Below are 16,566 nucleotides of genomic sequence, written 5' to 3'. Positions count from 1 at the left end.
AAAAAAAAAAACTACAGTTTTACATTTTTCGAAGATGTCTCCTCTCATGCATAGCCATCGGCTTTTCTCATATTGAAATCGTAATTAGACAAGAAGCTCCCATAACAAGAATACGTTACTGATGTCTCGTTTCGGAAAATGCAGCACCGGTGGCACACGTGTTCCGTAATCCACGATCCATAAATCAGACCGGATATTCAAGTTATATCGTTTTCATTGGGTCTTATTAGTCTGCGCACTTTTGTAGAGATTTAGCGCATCACTTGCGATGCTTTAAGCGACGATGGTTTCTGAATGAAATAAGCTCCACGGAGAGAATTTTAAATGCCATTCAGTACTGCTGCCGCGGCATGCGAAGACCTTTTGTTGCTTTGAACATTCAGTCAACAGGAACACCTGGTTGGTTTCGGATTTCACTCTTACAAATGAGTCAGGTCGCCTAAGGTATACAAACGTCAACAAAGTAAGCCGCCATTGCTCAGAAAAAGGAATATGGGTGAAAGACAGCAGTGAGCTAACAAAACAAGAAAGGCTTTATTACAGTGTACTTTTTCAAGTTCAGATGCAAACATCAGGTTTTCTTTGTCTGCGACATACCTTAATTGCGTGCAAAATCACTTAATTATCCGATGTGCTTCAGAGGAGTTTTATTAATAAAGAAACCCAGCACGCCAGCAAGCACGCATCTTCCTTTTTCACAACGGCCTTTCATTCCGGACAGCAATCTCTGCGAGAAAAGACAAAAAAGAAAAGTGCTATTTGAAACGTTGTCAGTGGTGCGTTTTACACCGCTCAATGTTGCACCGAGACACCTCTTGTGAAAGTCACGAACACACTGCAGTGCTATAAGTGCGATGCCTTCTTATAAACATATGCCATAGCTATTTGTGTAAAGAACGTAATGCTAGAGTACAACTCTTACTTTCTTTTTTGCACACTAACAAACGCCTTCCTACAGGTTGTGTTATACCGGTAGTCAAATGGCGTATCTGTGCTTCTTTCCACAATGAACCTATACACTGTAAAAACTGCCTGTCATTTTTTATGGTAGAATACTTGGAATGCTGCTGCTAACATTTTCCCACCACTTTGACGGTTTCTTTAAGAGCGTAATTGCGTGACTTCTCAAGGTTGGTACCTGATGCATTGGAGCTACGCTAGAGGAGTGACTATACACTGATGATGTAGTTTTGCAACTATTATTTGCCTGTTGTACTAGTTGGTAGGAAGGGTGGGAATGCGTGCCTGTTCATCCGCATGATAGTGTAACTTGTAATCGTGGGTAGTCGATTGATGTATATCGCTTGTGGCGCAGATTTGCAACCTCATAGGCGGGATGTCAACTCTGATTGGAGTGACCGACAGTGCGGCATGTGAGGACTGCGGCACGGAGAATGACATCGATCATTTGCTATGTCGTTGCCATCGATTTGCCTCTAGGTGTAAACTTTCTGACGCGTCGCGGCAATGGGACTATCAGCCACTTTCTGAGCCAGATGCTGCTGGAGCACCGTCCTCGTCTTTATTCGTCTCAATAGACAGTCAAAGCCCCCTTTTTGGCTTTTTGAGGACTACGGGCCTATCGGAACGCCTTTGTCTTTAGTACGCGTCAGCCCATTTACTCACAATTTTTTCGTCTCTTTCTTTTCTCTCTCTCCTCTCCTCTCTCACTCTCTCTCATTTTTATACTCCCCGTTCCAACTCCTCCAGCGTAGGGTAGCCAACCGGACCTGTGCCTGGTTAACCTCCCTCCCTGCCTTTTTTCCTGTTCTTCTTCGTTCCTTCCATGCCCAAATATGCCATAAAATCAGGGCTGTCGTGAATATACCTCAGGCGTACGCTAATACGCTAATGCGCCCAAGGCGCGTGATCTTCAGGAAGTGCAGTCCGCACGGTTGAGCCCGGTCTATATCTAGAACAACCTTGAGCAAGAGTTTGAGAACAATAAGGAGCATGCTCTCGAGTAGTCCAGAGTGGTTTGAATTCCAGCTCTACTTTTCTGAGAAATCAGGTGCACAAAATATTCAATCTACACAGGAAGACTATTGGTTTAAGCTTTGTTTTCTGCCTACAACCTTTGAATCGTCAGCGTTAAAATATTTCGCAGAGGGGACGTCCTTTAACTTTACTGTTACATTCTTATACAGTAGAGAGTAGGGTTTCAGGCAGTGGCTAGGCCGGAAGCTTTTAGGGACGAGACTGAGGCAGAAAGGGACTCGTCATAACTCGCTCAACTCTTGGTTGCGACTGCCAGTCAGCGGTCCCTGAGCGCGAGCTGCGAATGCGGCATCGTTCATCTTTCTCATCTACCATAGGTGCGCTCGCAGCCGTCACTCTCGTAATACTGATGTGTTTAATAAGTTAAGAAAAAGATAAATAGTAGAGGAGAAAAGGCGTGGAGGTTGACAAGGTCAGGAAAGCAGCTTTGCTACTATGTACATGAGAACAGAGAAGAGGGGAACGAAAGATAGAAAAGAGAAAGATGAAAGTGAAAGAAAAACAGCACATAACACAAGTGTTAGCTTACACAACTGTTAGCTTGTTTTGTGCCACCAGTACATAGTACTCCATAATTATAAAGCCGTACGTACCAACTGCATGTGGGTTATTCAGCCATGAGGCGGCTCACAGTCAGGTTCTAAGGGCCTCCTAGGGGGTGGCCTACAGGCTCAAGCCACGTATTTGCTAGAATTTTCAGTAAAGTTGTTACCTTCATGACCACCGCCATTGAGCCCGTTGTCGTATCGCCGCTAAACATTTGGATCAAGCTAAAAAATAGTAGCCTTATTGGCGAGATCCATTGGCACTGCGCTAAAGTGCACCACAGAGAACCGTATGTGTTCTGTTCACGTGTTTTCTTAGTAAACTAAGTTGCCCATTGCCGTAGTAGGCAATAAATTCATTGTTTTCCTTTTCATGATGCACAAAATATTCGTGCACTGTAAGAACACTTTCCTGGGATATATTTGACCAACGCGCTTCACAACATGTCGACGTGAACGCTGCTGCTTTTTCAGTGTAGGGGTGCCCCGGAAGTCTCGTTTTCTAATTTAATTTAAGGTGTCAAAGCAGCACTCAGGCTACAAAAGACGCCAGATTCTAAACAGTGATGTTTGTATCATATGAACATATTCTTTTAATGTTAGCCGTTATATATATATATATATATATATATATATATATATATATATATATATATATATTATATGTTACAGCAAGAGAAGAAAGAACGAATCAGGGTGATTTATGGTATGTCGTGTCTGTAATTTAGTTGTACCCATACAGACATGCGGATATAAAAATACAAATACTAATATTAGACTATGTATCAGTGACGGCATAGGTTTTTCGGGCTATATATGTCCAAGTTCGTTGACATGCATCATATACTTCTTAATTAGTGATCAGGAGTGTCGTTAGAATCAACATTTCCAGAAATGAACTCTTTTCTGTAAAATGTCAGGGGTGAAATTTATTTCGAACCCTGTTTATGTATGTTCCAGTGTGTGTTTTTTTTGCATATTTAGTATATCCATAATAAAAAAGAAAAAAAAGGCTTGTCTTTTTCGGGGCCGTAGACAGGCCTCGTTATTGAACTGTTGACTTTGCGGAAATACTTTTCTTTTTACCGCTGTGACGTTTTATGCTTTGTTTTTACAGTAGTGCAGCCGGACATTTATTTTAGCGAGTTCAACCGTACTTTATGTATGTGTTTACGTTTGCATGTGTGAAATGAAACCCGAACAGTGGCAAGCATTTTCTGTGGTATAGGGTTCGTCGATCACCATGGACAGGCGCGCATATACGCGCTGCAGTACTGCCGAACCACATGCGCGCACCTGTCAGTGAGGATAAAATGAGGGCACGCACTGAAAATGGTTGCCGCTGTTCACTGTCTTTTGACGCCGATACCACGTGTACATACACGCATGCGAAATTGAATCATTTCAAATGAGGAGGGGGGAAATAACACTCTCACAACCCTGGATACACCAGTGATCTTTACATCTCTCTTATAGCTTGTACGATTGCTTGGATGGAGGGCTTACATCGCATCTCGTGCCGTCAGGCTTGTTTACAATTTTGAAGATGGGAACGAAGCGAGCGGCGAATCTTGTGAGGCAAATCACCTTGCATCGGCGCATGGGTATTTTCTGAAAAGAAAGAAACGGGGTAATTAAGCGGAACGGGCCCACTTAGTTTTACCATTTACTCTCGTGGAGACATGTATTAACTGGTTGGCAACACTCAAGCGTCCCTATTGCTTGCGGGCGAGGGGTAGAACGTTCAAGAGATACTACGGAATATAAATGTAATTTTGTTGAATCGCGACTTTCGCTCCATTTAATATAGTTTGCCGTGATGCTCTATTAGCAGCTGCAGAAACGAGCAGGCGCAAGTTAATAAAGATTAGCTTGAAAAGCTGCAAATAAGCGAACATATATAATAGAAGGTAATACAATATCATTTCAAACGTACAGTCCACCATGAGGATATTGAAGTAAATATCATATGAAATATATTTGTTTCTAATATTTATTTTTAATAGTTCTTTATTAAGCAATCACTCGGAGTGGAGATAAATAACTTGATTATTCTAGTGCTCCAGGGATCAAAACACAATGTGAATCAATGAAACAAAAAACATAAAAAAACATCAAAATGGTGTTCTGTTCTGTTTTAACTGTTTTGCTGTGGAGAGGTTGAGGTGCATATTGCCTCGGCTACTCAATATCACAAAGTTCTAGGTTGAATATGCCGCTATTACTGTGAGCACATAGGGATGATTTGTTATTAAGGAAAAACAAATGTTGCAATTTTAAGTTTTCAACAGTTTCCTTTGACGTCGTAACCTCCAACCACACCTGTGCAATTCTATTCAAATATTTGTCAAGCGAAGTACATTCACTGCAGTTTACCAAATTTTTGTTTATCGGTTAGGATGGCAAAGTAAAGCTCGGTCTTGCTGCGTAACATTTAACTTCCACTTTTGCTTTTGTACGGAATAAGGACAATTAAATCTTAGTAGCACTTTATGGTGAAGTTAAAGCAAGCAACAAATAAAACAGAGAAACCTTATTTGTGACGTTTTCAAAACCTAAGAATGTATACACGTGAAAATACGACCGTGGCGAAATTAACGGGAAATCCATGGCGTCGCATTGATGTCAATGGCCCTTACATGTTTGGTACTTAATTGAACGAGGGCAGGATCCGCGGATAGAGTTCGGACTTGTTATCAGACTGGACTAAAATAGTTGTTTCCGAAGTGTACCAGCAAAGCTTGAAAATCTAATTTATGTACAACTAATCTTTATCGCGACAGTAAGCCCGCTAAATATATCGCGACAGTAAGCCCGCTAAATATGGTGTCAACGAAACCGCAATAATAACGCTACGTTCTTGTCTGTTTGCAGTCAGCGTGTTACAGCATATTAATTTGCGCATTACCCGACCGTGGGACCGCTGTGCCAACGCTCTCAAAGGCGTACTCGAACGTGCAATTAGGACCCTTGTGTTCATTTGTGGCCCTTTCAGTGCTGTTATATATGTTCGCTTGCGTACTCGACAATTCCATTAAAGTGTACAACGACGCTAAGAATAGTTAGGTAAAGCAATGAGCTTGGACTGGAAAATTTTGTATGTACGAACTTGTACATACAAAAAAAAACACTGCGATTTCAAAGCACGACCATGACGCTGGCTGCGATTTCGCCACTGGATTTTAGGCTTGCGTGGGTCGGATGTCAATACGAAAGACCTCTGTCTCTCTTCCCTTTTATTTATTTTTGGAGTTTCTCTCTTCCCTTTTATTTATTTTTGGAGTTTGCGAGCTGTTTCTTTTCGCACGTGTGCTGTTGTAGGAGTGCAGTGCACTATTGATAATTGTTGTTCGTCGGGTGGCTCACCGAAGAGCGCGCGAATGGTCAACAGTACCTCACTGTTCTGGTCATTCCATAGTTTCCACTCCATAATTCCACAATGCCGGTGGCTGTTCCGTTAATGCTATGTTACGAATGTATACCGCTCTCTGCGGAGGTCTTTTGCGTTTCAGCCTTTCTGCGATTTCTCGAACCAACATACAAGCACTGACTGGAGCTCAAGCAAATTTTTATTTATTAATGCCCTAAGGGTGTGCCTTGGCCTACCAAAGAACACATCAAGCATTGGAACCTTTGCTGAAAGTAGGCGCCTTTCAGCTCCTGTTCTTCTGCAGCAGGAGTTTCTTCAAGTCCACTTGCGTTATGCCACCAGAGTGCCGGATCATCCGCATGCTTCAGACAGTAGTCCTGTACGGAGCCTCCTCCCGCTACACTATCAGGAGTATCAATACAGACAAAACCATCGTGGAAAACTCCTTCGTGTACCATAGTCACCTTCGTGTCTGGGTTCAAGAGCAAGAGACGCACACCCGGACCAGCACTCAGATATTTCACTCTAGAGCATTTAGAAAACTGCTACATCGTCATATTTACACTGACGGCTCTGTTACGTCTACATCATCCACCATTGGCGTCTGGATTCCATTTGCCAATGTCACCATCTCTGCCAGTCTTTCACTGCACCTCATCTACAGCCACAGAACAGGCTGCACTGCGGGCTGTCATTATTTACATCGTGGACCAGACAGCCGAGTCCTGGGTCATCTTCACTGACTCAAGAGCAGCGCGGCAGTCGCTGAAGTCTCCATGTACACAGGACCAACTCGTCACGGACATCAAGCACATATGCAAGAAAGCCTGTGACCTATATCACCCCATTATTCTGCATTGGATACCTGCTCACTATGGAATACAAGGCAACATCCGGGCTGATGACGCTGCCAAAGCTGGACATGACACTTCAGCAGAAATTGTCAAGATACCTTCCTCGAGGCAAGACACAGCAACGCCTTGTTGGCACACGCCTGGCGCCTCCAGCATTCCTTCTGGACAGACCCTAGCCAACAGTATGGGCCTCTGTACAAGATCGATCCATCATGTCGCTTCAGAATGCCACGAAATCTTAATAGGCAAGATGAAAAATGTTTACAGCGCATCCTATTAAACGTTGAATACGGGAATTACTTCAGGAACAAAATTGGACTGTCCGAGCCAGAATTTCGTGCCAAATGTAACGTCGTTGAAGACATCAGTCATGTTCTCTGTGAGTGCACGATACACGAATCACAAAGACAGTCTCTGAAGATGGCCTTAAAAATACAGCAGGACACAAACTTTCAGTTGAAAAATATTCTAGGCCCATGGCAGAACAGCTCTAGTGCGTTAGACTCCCCAAAAGCGCTACTGACATTCGTACGAAACGAAACGTTGTAAATAGTGCAGTGCGTGTGAGTGGCTGTATGTGTTATGTGACGTGTATATAACTGTATGTGTTGTGTGTTTATCATTGTACATATCATTGTCATCACGCGGCACCTGGAGTAGCCTGTCAGGTGAAAAAGCAGGCAAACCTCTCCAGCTCTCCATTAAAATAATTTTCTCTCTCTTTTCAGAATGAGAGGAGGGATTGACTCAAAAATATTGAAACAAAAAAAAAACTGCAGAAAATACCTCGCTTCCACACAGTAGCTCCCGCTCACGTTCTGGCAAGCCAGGCATCAGACACAAGGTCAATTTTATTTAAAAAAAAAGCAACAATGGGGTGCGAGGTTCCCCTGCGTAGGCGCTTCCAGCTTACTTCATTGGGGCAGACTTCCGACGTCATGGGCGAGTGAAATGTGGTTAAGTGACCCCGCGAAAATCAAGTTGAGGGTCAGCATTTTTTTTCTTGTATTTTGAATTCTCTAAGTCGAATAACTTCAGACTGCGTGCCCTTATCACTGCCGTTTTTGCTGCACTAGTCTTTTTGTGCTTTAGTCTACACAACACACGAATAAAACATGGGGGCTTGAATAGTTTCGGAGGGCCCCTTTAACGACCCATCTCGAACGGCAGAGAACATGGGCGTACACACACTTTCCATAAAGAAAAAAACAAAATAAAACGCGCGAGAAGACTTTCCGAGTTAGTCCTTCATTTATTTCTGCTAGAAGCTGTATATACTTACAAATGTTGCGGTGCAGTTGGGCTGTGGGGTGTCTGTCTTGCTTGCCTGTACTGGAAGATATGAAGATAACATTACTGAAGACACGCATACGTCCCCAAGTGTTGAGGATTGGGCGTGTTGGTAATCAGGCGAACCATCTATCAATCTTTGATCCGTTATGGGGGTGTCTAGTCTTGGCGATACGTTCGGGTGTTTCTTGTGTGCTCGCGCAAGTCTACATATTTGACGCAATTTGCGAATAAAGCTCAGATTAGCGCTCTATCCTTTTTTGTTGGTCATCTAGGACATTTTTTTTACCATGATGGGCTGCACCTACTCGAGTTGTAAGTGTATGCATATTTTGTTGCGCAGATTTTAGCATTGTAAGTTTACCATCTCTCGTAAAAAAGGAAAGACAAAGCTAAGAAGAGGAAGCCTTCATTTTGCATGTATTCGTGAACAAACTCACCATAGACTGCATGCTTAGTTACATGTATACCAACAGAGCTCAGAAAACATAAAAATGGACATTAGGGTGGGACGTTTCCTTGCCAAAACACCGCTATATTCTCCTGCCAGCTTTGTTATTTCGCCGCAATGGATTACTCATTGCCGTAATAATTCCTATGGAAGGACTATGAACTGGACGAACGAAATGCAAAACAGAATGTTCTGTTTTTGCGCACTAATGTATCTTGTTAATTAGTGAACTGGTACAAATGGTGTCATTAGGGAGAGTATAATAGGCAAAATAGGCAAAAACGAGGCGTTGATTATGTTCGTCCTTACCGACTCTTTGTGTTCGTATGTTTAGCTTATTATTCTAAATAGCACTCTAAGGGTTCGCTAGAGATTATCGAAAGCAGTCCTGAAGGTCAACACATCAGTATAGCGAAGAAAAAAAAAGCGAACAGCACTACAAAAATACTTGATAATGTCCTTAGTTCAACTTCCCAAACCAACGATATCATCGTGTGAGACGCCGTAGTGGAGGGCTCCGGAAACGTTGTTTGTCAGTGTTCTCTATGACGTGCACTGGCATCACACAATACACAGGCTTCTACCACTTCGCCTCCATCGAAATGCTACTGCAGCGGTCGGCATCGAACCCGCGACCTTCGAAGCGGCAGCCTATAGCACCGTAACCACTGCTACACCACGGCAGACACTTGCATAAGGAGAGCATTAATTGTGAGTTCGACTGAGAGGAAGTGCAGAAAATACAAACGAACTTTTCCTGTTGGAGCTCCCCAATAACACAAATAATGTAGCGCAGTTTATTAAATGTTAACGTCATTTGGTTGCATACGTGCTGCTTTTGGAAGCACGACTTTGGGTATACTCAAGGTACCTAATGTCGCCACTCTCACTGTCCATCAAAACATCACGATTTACGCTTACGAACGCGGGCTCGAATGGCTGTGAGCCGATAACTCTCGACATGCGCTATTTACACGGAACAAAGGTCTTAGATTCATCGTCTACATCATGACGAATAGAGCAAGCTATTCACGCTATGACGGGCCATTAAAAAAAAACCATGGAACACTGATGCTTCTGGGTTAACAAATATTGCTACTGTACGTCCTGTGTTTTCTGTAGCCGGGTTATCGCCAGAAAACTTTCTAACGTACTCCGTCCGGCACCTAACCTTCCGCCTCCTCTTTGTGCGCGTGCTTCCCCTTGGAATCCAGTCTGTTACGCTTAATGACCAGCGGTTATATTGCCTTATAGCTATATTTCATGCCCATGACCATTTCTTCTTTAATTTCGACTAAGGTGTTCTTAACAAGCGTTTGTCGTTCACCCTGAGAAGCGGTCAAGTGGTTTCCTGTGCAGTCTTTGTGCGTGTTTGCTAGTGTTACGGAAGCATTAAATCAACACCAAGCAGCCCAGCTAAATGGATTGACGGGTTCGTTGCCTATACCACTTGGATCTCCTTAATGTTCTCTCATTATTATTGTATCGAAACAAGCCCTTCAATCTACAGTTATTTCCTTCATTCACAGTGAGGGTCTCGTTGTGGCATATTTTGTGCCTTCAGGTAGTATTCGAGAGATTGTTGGTCAGCTGCCAGCTCGTAATAGATTAAGCTGCTACGTGACGCTGAACAGACTGATAAAAAGTGTTCCACACTCGCCACCATGGCTACTAGCAGCGCTGACTGACGCTCTCAAGTGTGTGTTTAGAAAAACAATTCGCAGATACAACGTACAGTGGCAATCGATTATATGTGAAGCACGAATGAGAAATGTTGATATGTAACTTTAAAATCAGCACAACGTTACGAGGTGGAGGTAAATGATTCCGTACATGACTTCCGTGTCATGGTTATCATGTTCAGATGTGTCACTTACCTTCGTCATCTATTCACCTCACGTGATAACAAATTTAGTATATGTTGAGCTAGCGAAACGGCCGCGAGCAAGGTATGAGCGTGGTACGTTGCATGTTCTTACATGGCACGCGTGTTTGCACCAATCATATATTTTGTCATCCATTGACGTCACGTAACACCAAATTTGGTATATGTGGAGCTAACAAAATGGCCGCGAGTACATCATGAACAGCCCAATGTACTCCAATGTAGCGTTGACGCGCGTGCACGCTGGGCACAGCGACGCTACGTTAGCAAAACTCGAGCACACTCAAGCCTGACGCCAGGCGCGACCACCGTCCGTCGGCGCGGCCCGACGGCAACCGGCGCGAAATGCGACATGTTGCATTTCACGCTGATGCGTTACCTAGACAACACTGCGTCTCCCTCTTTTCATGACGGAGGGACGCCGGACGCGCTGAAACGCGCATGCGTCAAAGCAACGCCGCGGGGCGCGTGCCTGCGAGTATATTGCAGGACCGGTGGCTGGCGTGGCAAGGCCGGCATAACACGACGAAATGAACGCCGGCGAGCACACGCACCGCGTCACGTCGAAATGTATTAGCGCCTTGACTGTGGCATGTAGTCATGTTCTCACATTATACGCATCTCATGTTTATCATGTTTGCACCAGTCACATACCTTCGTCATCCACTGGGGTCACGTAATACCAAATTTGGCATAAGTGAAGCTAGCGAAATGGCCGCGAGCGCATCATCAGTGTGGCATGTATAGTGATGTTGTTACATGACACGCATGTCGTGATTATCATGTTTGTATGTGTCATTTACCCATGTCGTCCGTTCGCTCGCGTAATACCGAGTTTGCCACATGTGAAGCTAGTGAAACGGCCTCGAGCGCATCATGAGTGTAGCATGTAGTCATGTTGTTACATGACACGCATCTCATGTTCATCATGTTTGCACCAGTATCTTACCTCCGTCATCCGTTCACGTCCCGTAATACCAAATTTGGTATAAGTGAAGCTAGTGAAACAGCCGCCAGCGCATCATGAGCGTGGCATATGGTGATGCTGTTACATGATACGTATCTCATGATTATCATGTTTTCACCAGTCACATACTTTCGTCATCTATTCACGTACTGAAATACCAAATTTGGTATATGTGACGCTGGCGAAACGGTCGAGCGCATCATGAGCGCAGCATGAAGTCAAGTTGTTACATGACACGCATGTCATGATTATCATGTAATGGTCTGCCGCTTGTGTTCGCCATGCAATCATGTCTCAACATACCAGTTTTGCAACATGCCATGTGAACGAAGCAACCGAAAAAGGTGCAGGACCATGAAATGTAAATCATGACATTCATGACTTACATATCATTATTTTCATGTTATGACTAGTCAAACATGTTCTTCATACAGTCATGATTGGCATACGAAGTTTGGTATTGATACCACTACTGAAACGGCCAGGTCAGTGCATACTCCACAAAGTGAACAGCGGCATGTTCTTCATACAGTCATGATTGGCATACGAAGTTTGGTATTGATACCATTATCGAAACGGCCAGGTCAGTGCATACTCCACAAAGTGAACAGCGGGTCAGCTGCCGTGGTAGCTCAGTCAGTAGAGTATCAGACGCGTTATTCGAAAGTCGCAGGTTATGTCCCTGCCCGTGACAAGTTATCTTTTCATTCACTTTTCTTTCGGCACATTTGCATTACAATTAGGTCTAGTAACTTCCCTTTACGTTTGTCTGTTAGGTTATTCTCTGTTAGGTCTCGTTAATATTGTGTCTAACAAGGAAAAACGAACCCTGAAACATACAATTTTCGGCTTTCTTCTCGTGCTTTAAGGTTGCAACTATTATTTTTTATTTCCATTTGGGCATCTGCCTCAGTTGCGCAGAAAGCAACTAAAGCACTGCTACTTTACCTTAAGTCAACAAACCTGAGCGAGCGCCTGTAGACTGTGTGTGCTCCCCGAGTGTGCTCGTGATTGTGTGTACCTTCTCATCTTTCTGCAACCTCTTTTCTCCCCTTTATCCCTTCCCCAGTGCAGGGTAGCAAACCGGATGTGCGTCTGGTTAACCTCCCTGCCTTTCCTGGCATCTTTATCTCTCTCTCTCTCTCCATTTTCCAGTCAGCCTCTTCGGGTCAGTGGCTAGGATCGCGGGTTCTATCTAGTATGCGGCAGTCGAATTTCGATAGAGGCGAACTGGTAAAGGTCCGTGTATACAGTGCAATATCGGTGCACGTCAACGAACACCAAATGGTCTAAATTTCCGGAGCCCTCCACTATGGCATCTCTCATAATCACATCGTGGTGTCGGGACGTGAAACCTCGCATATTATTGTATTATTCTTTCCACTTTTCTCGTGATTGCATTACCTTAACGCTATAGGCAGAGTTTGCACAGATGGAAACAGCGTATTATTTTACTCACAAAAATAAAAGTTCAGGGCCCGTAATTACTCCATTAGTTTGCAACTCACTCGTCAGCAGACTCACTCTAACTCACGCAGTCTGATGTCGAGCTGTGAGTCTGAGTCCGAGTGAGTCTAAAGCGCAGGATATATTTCTCGACTTAGTCTGAGTGACCTTCACTTTTGTTTGCCTACCCATGATTGACTCAGCACTGTCGTACTATAGGTTTTTCGTTAAAGACGTACTATAAGCGTAGAAAACTTTAACACTTAGCCATTACGAGCAAAACCTTTGTGCACTCGACTCCAACAGCTTCGAGGTTGAGTCACAGTACAGTGTATCTGAGTGGCGCAAATGTAAAGATTCGGGGTTGTCAATCGTTCTCCGTCTTGTTGCTAACGCTAGACCCACGCTGCAAATGCACTAAATGAGGCCTTTTGTGGTATTACATGAATATGTATTTTAGATGCGAAGCAGCTTAGGGTCGAGCTCAATCCGCTGTGCGGCGTGACCACCTTTAGTGCGCATGCTCGTCCACTCCCCTTCTCTCTCCTCTCTCACGCTCTTCCCTCTTCCGCCTCGCAACGCCGAAGCAGGGTGCGTCTGCTAACCTGCGCTCACTCCCTCCTCCTTCTCCTCGAGGCATTCCCTCCCCGCGTCGTTTAAAACTCCATTGCGCATGCACCTCTACTCCCCTTCTCTCGCCTCGTAACACCGAAGCAGGCATCATCTACTAGCGAGTGTTTAGAGCAAGTATATAACGACTCATAGTACTTGGTATTCTGCTATGGTAGAACAGAAAGACGCCTACTCATCAGCTCACAGATGTCGATGCTAAGCGTGTCTAGATAACGATTTAGAAAACTTGGTACTCTACTATGGGAGAGCATAAAGCCGTCCCATGGACCTACCACTTTATGTTCTATCGAATTCAGCATTCTTCATTGAAAATACCGACTGCTCGTGCTGCACAATCGTTTACTGGACACCCGTATATGTGCACTGTATCTCGACCTCCAAGGTAGCGCCGGAGGAACATTTGTCCTGTGCGTCGTTAAATAACAAACATTCCCAGTGTGCGCGTTAACTGAAAGCTGACTGTGGGTCTCTGGGTACAACCGGAGTCTTCTGTCTCGCATTGCCCATTAGCATTGATTGACGTGCTCCAGTAGGAAACACTGGTCTATCACTGCTCACTTTGCAGGTCCGCAGGTTTTTCTCCTGCCAACGTCGCGATGAGCGCCAGCGTCAACACCGCCGCCCGTGTCAGCGTCAGCGCCCGCTTCTTCGCATCTACACTCGGTTAACTTTAGCGGGAGGAGATGGTGATTTTTTTCTCAGACTTTTCTGATAAGAAGGGTTCGTATCCGTTGGAACGTCTTACACTGTATTCGCCTCTAAGGGCAAATTCAAGCCAATTGTAATGTCTAACCTATGGTGGGGCCCCGCCGATCACAGGGAGCAATTGCTAATAAAACATTTTGATAATTTTGGCCGAACTACTCCAAAGAGTTGACAAGTATGGCTATGCTGCTTTTGGTTCGAAGTAGCATCGAAATAAACAAATAAATGGCGTGATTTAGGTCTGAAGTTCATCAAAAAGTGTGCCAAGCATGTGACGTTAGTGATACTATCAATTTGTACTCACCAAGCGAGAATGACAAGAGCAACAACAGCAACATTGCAGCTGTCATGGTAAAGAAGGCGTTCATAAGCTCCTCGATCACCGGCAGCCAACCATCCCAAGAGAGTGCGCTATGCTGCGTCGGCGCCTGTGAAGTCGGCAGACGGCATTGTTCTGCGTATTGCCATCTCTGCCCGCAGCCTCGCCTAGGGATTTTTTTTCTTTTGCTCAATTTCGCGACTGTGGTTGGCCCTATCGAAGTGCAGAGAATGTTGTTGCGATCTGGCCCCGATGACTCGCTTTTGTTCTACAAGCATGGTAGGAACGTCATGCCGGACAGAGAGAAAGCGAGAGAAAAAAACAGCAACAAAGAAAAAATGTGCGCCGAGTCAGCGTTGTCCAGGTGGCGTGCATGCGCCCAGGAATAGAGCATTGTAAGATTTATTTTATTGTGTAGCAGCGATATATAAAAGGTTGCATCATTGTTTTTTTTTTTCGAGAAGAGCTTTCTCGCCACGTTGCAGCTGCTTTTCTTAAACATTAACTATAATACAACTCCATTTCGCCGATACCTAGCGTTGTTAGTGAAAGCGCTGTGCTTTGGTGTGGTTCCAGGTGAAAAAAAACGTATTTTAAATATGATTAGCCATCCACCTTCCCACTTACAATACATCATGGGTGTAGCTAAGGGGTGGCACACTGAGCCTGCGCCCCCTCCCTAATATTTTTGTCATGGCACAAAGAACACATGAGACTCGACCGCATCTGCCATCCCGGCCCCCACGTCACACAAAAAAGTCCCCCCCCCCCCAAAGCCCAGTCCCAATTATTTTCAACTTACCACGCTTTCCCAAAAAGATCCCTTTTTTTCATCGATAACTTCCTGATTTCGTTACTACCTCTAGTTTGCTTCCGTCACGGCTGTTTCCACCTCCCGATAACCACTCCGTCACTCTAGCTTACCACTGGTTCTTTGTCCTAAGTATTACGTGCCCGGCTCAGGTCCATTTGTTAATCTTGATGTCTAATGGAACATCTATTCCCCTGTTTTTCCCCTATTATTCTGCTATATTCCGGCCTCTTAAGGTGGCGCCAAACATAATCCCTATTCCTGCAAGCTGCGTGATCGTTAACTTTTTCTTGGGTTTCTTTGTTACCTTCAAGCTCCAGCCATACATATATGTTCGAAAGGGTAGCGCGCAGTACTTGTATACATTCAGCTTTAGGAGCAGTGGTATGTTGCCTGTCATCGTTTGGAAGTCTCTGTCGTACGTATGCCCCCCAACCCATCCTGACTCGCCAGTGAACTTACTTTTAAATGCGAAGCAACTTATGGCGGGGCTTTGTTCGTCCCTTGGCGTGCGGTATCCACAATCTCACTGCGCGTGCGCACCCCTGTCCCTCTCTCCCTCATTTCCCACGCTCTCCCACCTCTCCCTGAGTCGGCGGCGAAGGCAACGAAACGCTTCCTTCTTACACACGACCACTTTGTAGCCGTTGATCGTTGGTCTTGCATCGTTCCAAGTTTCCGTGATACAGAGCACGTCTGCTTTGATAAACACAGGATCACGTTTTATCTTTCGAGCGTGATCGCTCATTGGTGGCGATCACTTCATGGCCGCTTATTGTTGGTCTTGCGGCGTTCCACGTCATCGTGAGACAGAGCACGTCTGCTTTGGTTAGCGCTGTATCACGTTCAATCTCTATGGCATGTATACGTCGAGGCACCATATGCTTATCCGGGCTACAGTGAAGTCCGTTTCGGGGTCGACTTCTTCTCGGAAAGCGCGCAGGCAACGCTGAGTGTCGATGTCGAGACGATGGCTGTCAAGTCATTTGAATTTGTCCATCATGTTAATGCCCACGTTGTAGTTCTTGTAGTGCAGCGATGGTCACCGGCTGCGTTAGTCAGGTAGAGGTTCTGAATGGTGGCGCACCTGCTTGAGGTGACGTAGATGAGTTTGTGTGGGTGCCGTTCACCATCTCACCGCTGCTGGTCTGAATGGAACACATACTTCCATTTAGCATGAGATGGTGCAATTTTCTTCTTAGCGAGCTTTCCTGCCGGTAATTGGGTTAGGTATACAATTCAACGTTGGGCAATAAATAAAACATAGTTGATGTAAATTGTCAAGAACTTCA

The 16,566-nt window shown here is 44.7% G+C and overlaps 1 protein-coding gene across 1 annotated transcript; it reads right to left on the bottom strand.

Moving 5' to 3' along the window:
• Positions 1-510: 510 nt before the first annotated feature.
• On the bottom strand, positions 511-14,697 carry LOC119160048 (uncharacterized). Its single transcript, XM_037412794.2, has 4 exons — positions 14,449-14,697; positions 8,050-8,099; positions 4,050-4,154; positions 511-727 (listed from the first exon to the last, which is right to left on the bottom strand). The coding sequence occupies exons 1-4, from the start codon at positions 14,510-14,512 to the stop codon at positions 623-625; spliced, it is 324 nt and encodes a 107-aa protein (XP_037268691.2). The 5' UTR covers positions 14,513-14,697; the 3' UTR covers positions 511-622.
• Between the last annotated feature and the right edge of the window lie 1,869 nt (positions 14,698-16,566).

The sequence above is a fragment of the Rhipicephalus microplus genome, chromosome 3 (assembly GCF_043290135.1).
Source record: "Rhipicephalus microplus isolate Deutch F79 chromosome 3, USDA_Rmic, whole genome shotgun sequence".
Classification (NCBI taxonomy): domain Eukaryota; kingdom Metazoa; phylum Arthropoda; class Arachnida; order Ixodida; family Ixodidae; genus Rhipicephalus; species Rhipicephalus microplus.
Note: the sequence above shows the minus strand (reverse complement) of the source record. Positions and strands in the feature narration are given on the sequence as shown.

Excerpts from the sequence above, each read along its gene's own strand:
- LOC119160048 (XM_037412794.2), bottom strand. The coding sequence starts at position 14,512 with ATGAACGCCTTCTTTACCATGACAGCTGCAATGTTGCTGTTGTTGCTC. Across the intron at positions 8,100-14,448 it reads GCTCTTGTCATTCTCGCTTG|TACAGGCAAGCAAGACAGAC; the intron begins GTGAGTACAAAT and ends CATATCTTCCAG. Across the intron at positions 4,155-8,049 it reads CCAACTGCACCGCAACATTT|AAAATACCCATGCGCCGATG; the intron begins GTAAGTATATAC and ends CTTTCTTTTCAG.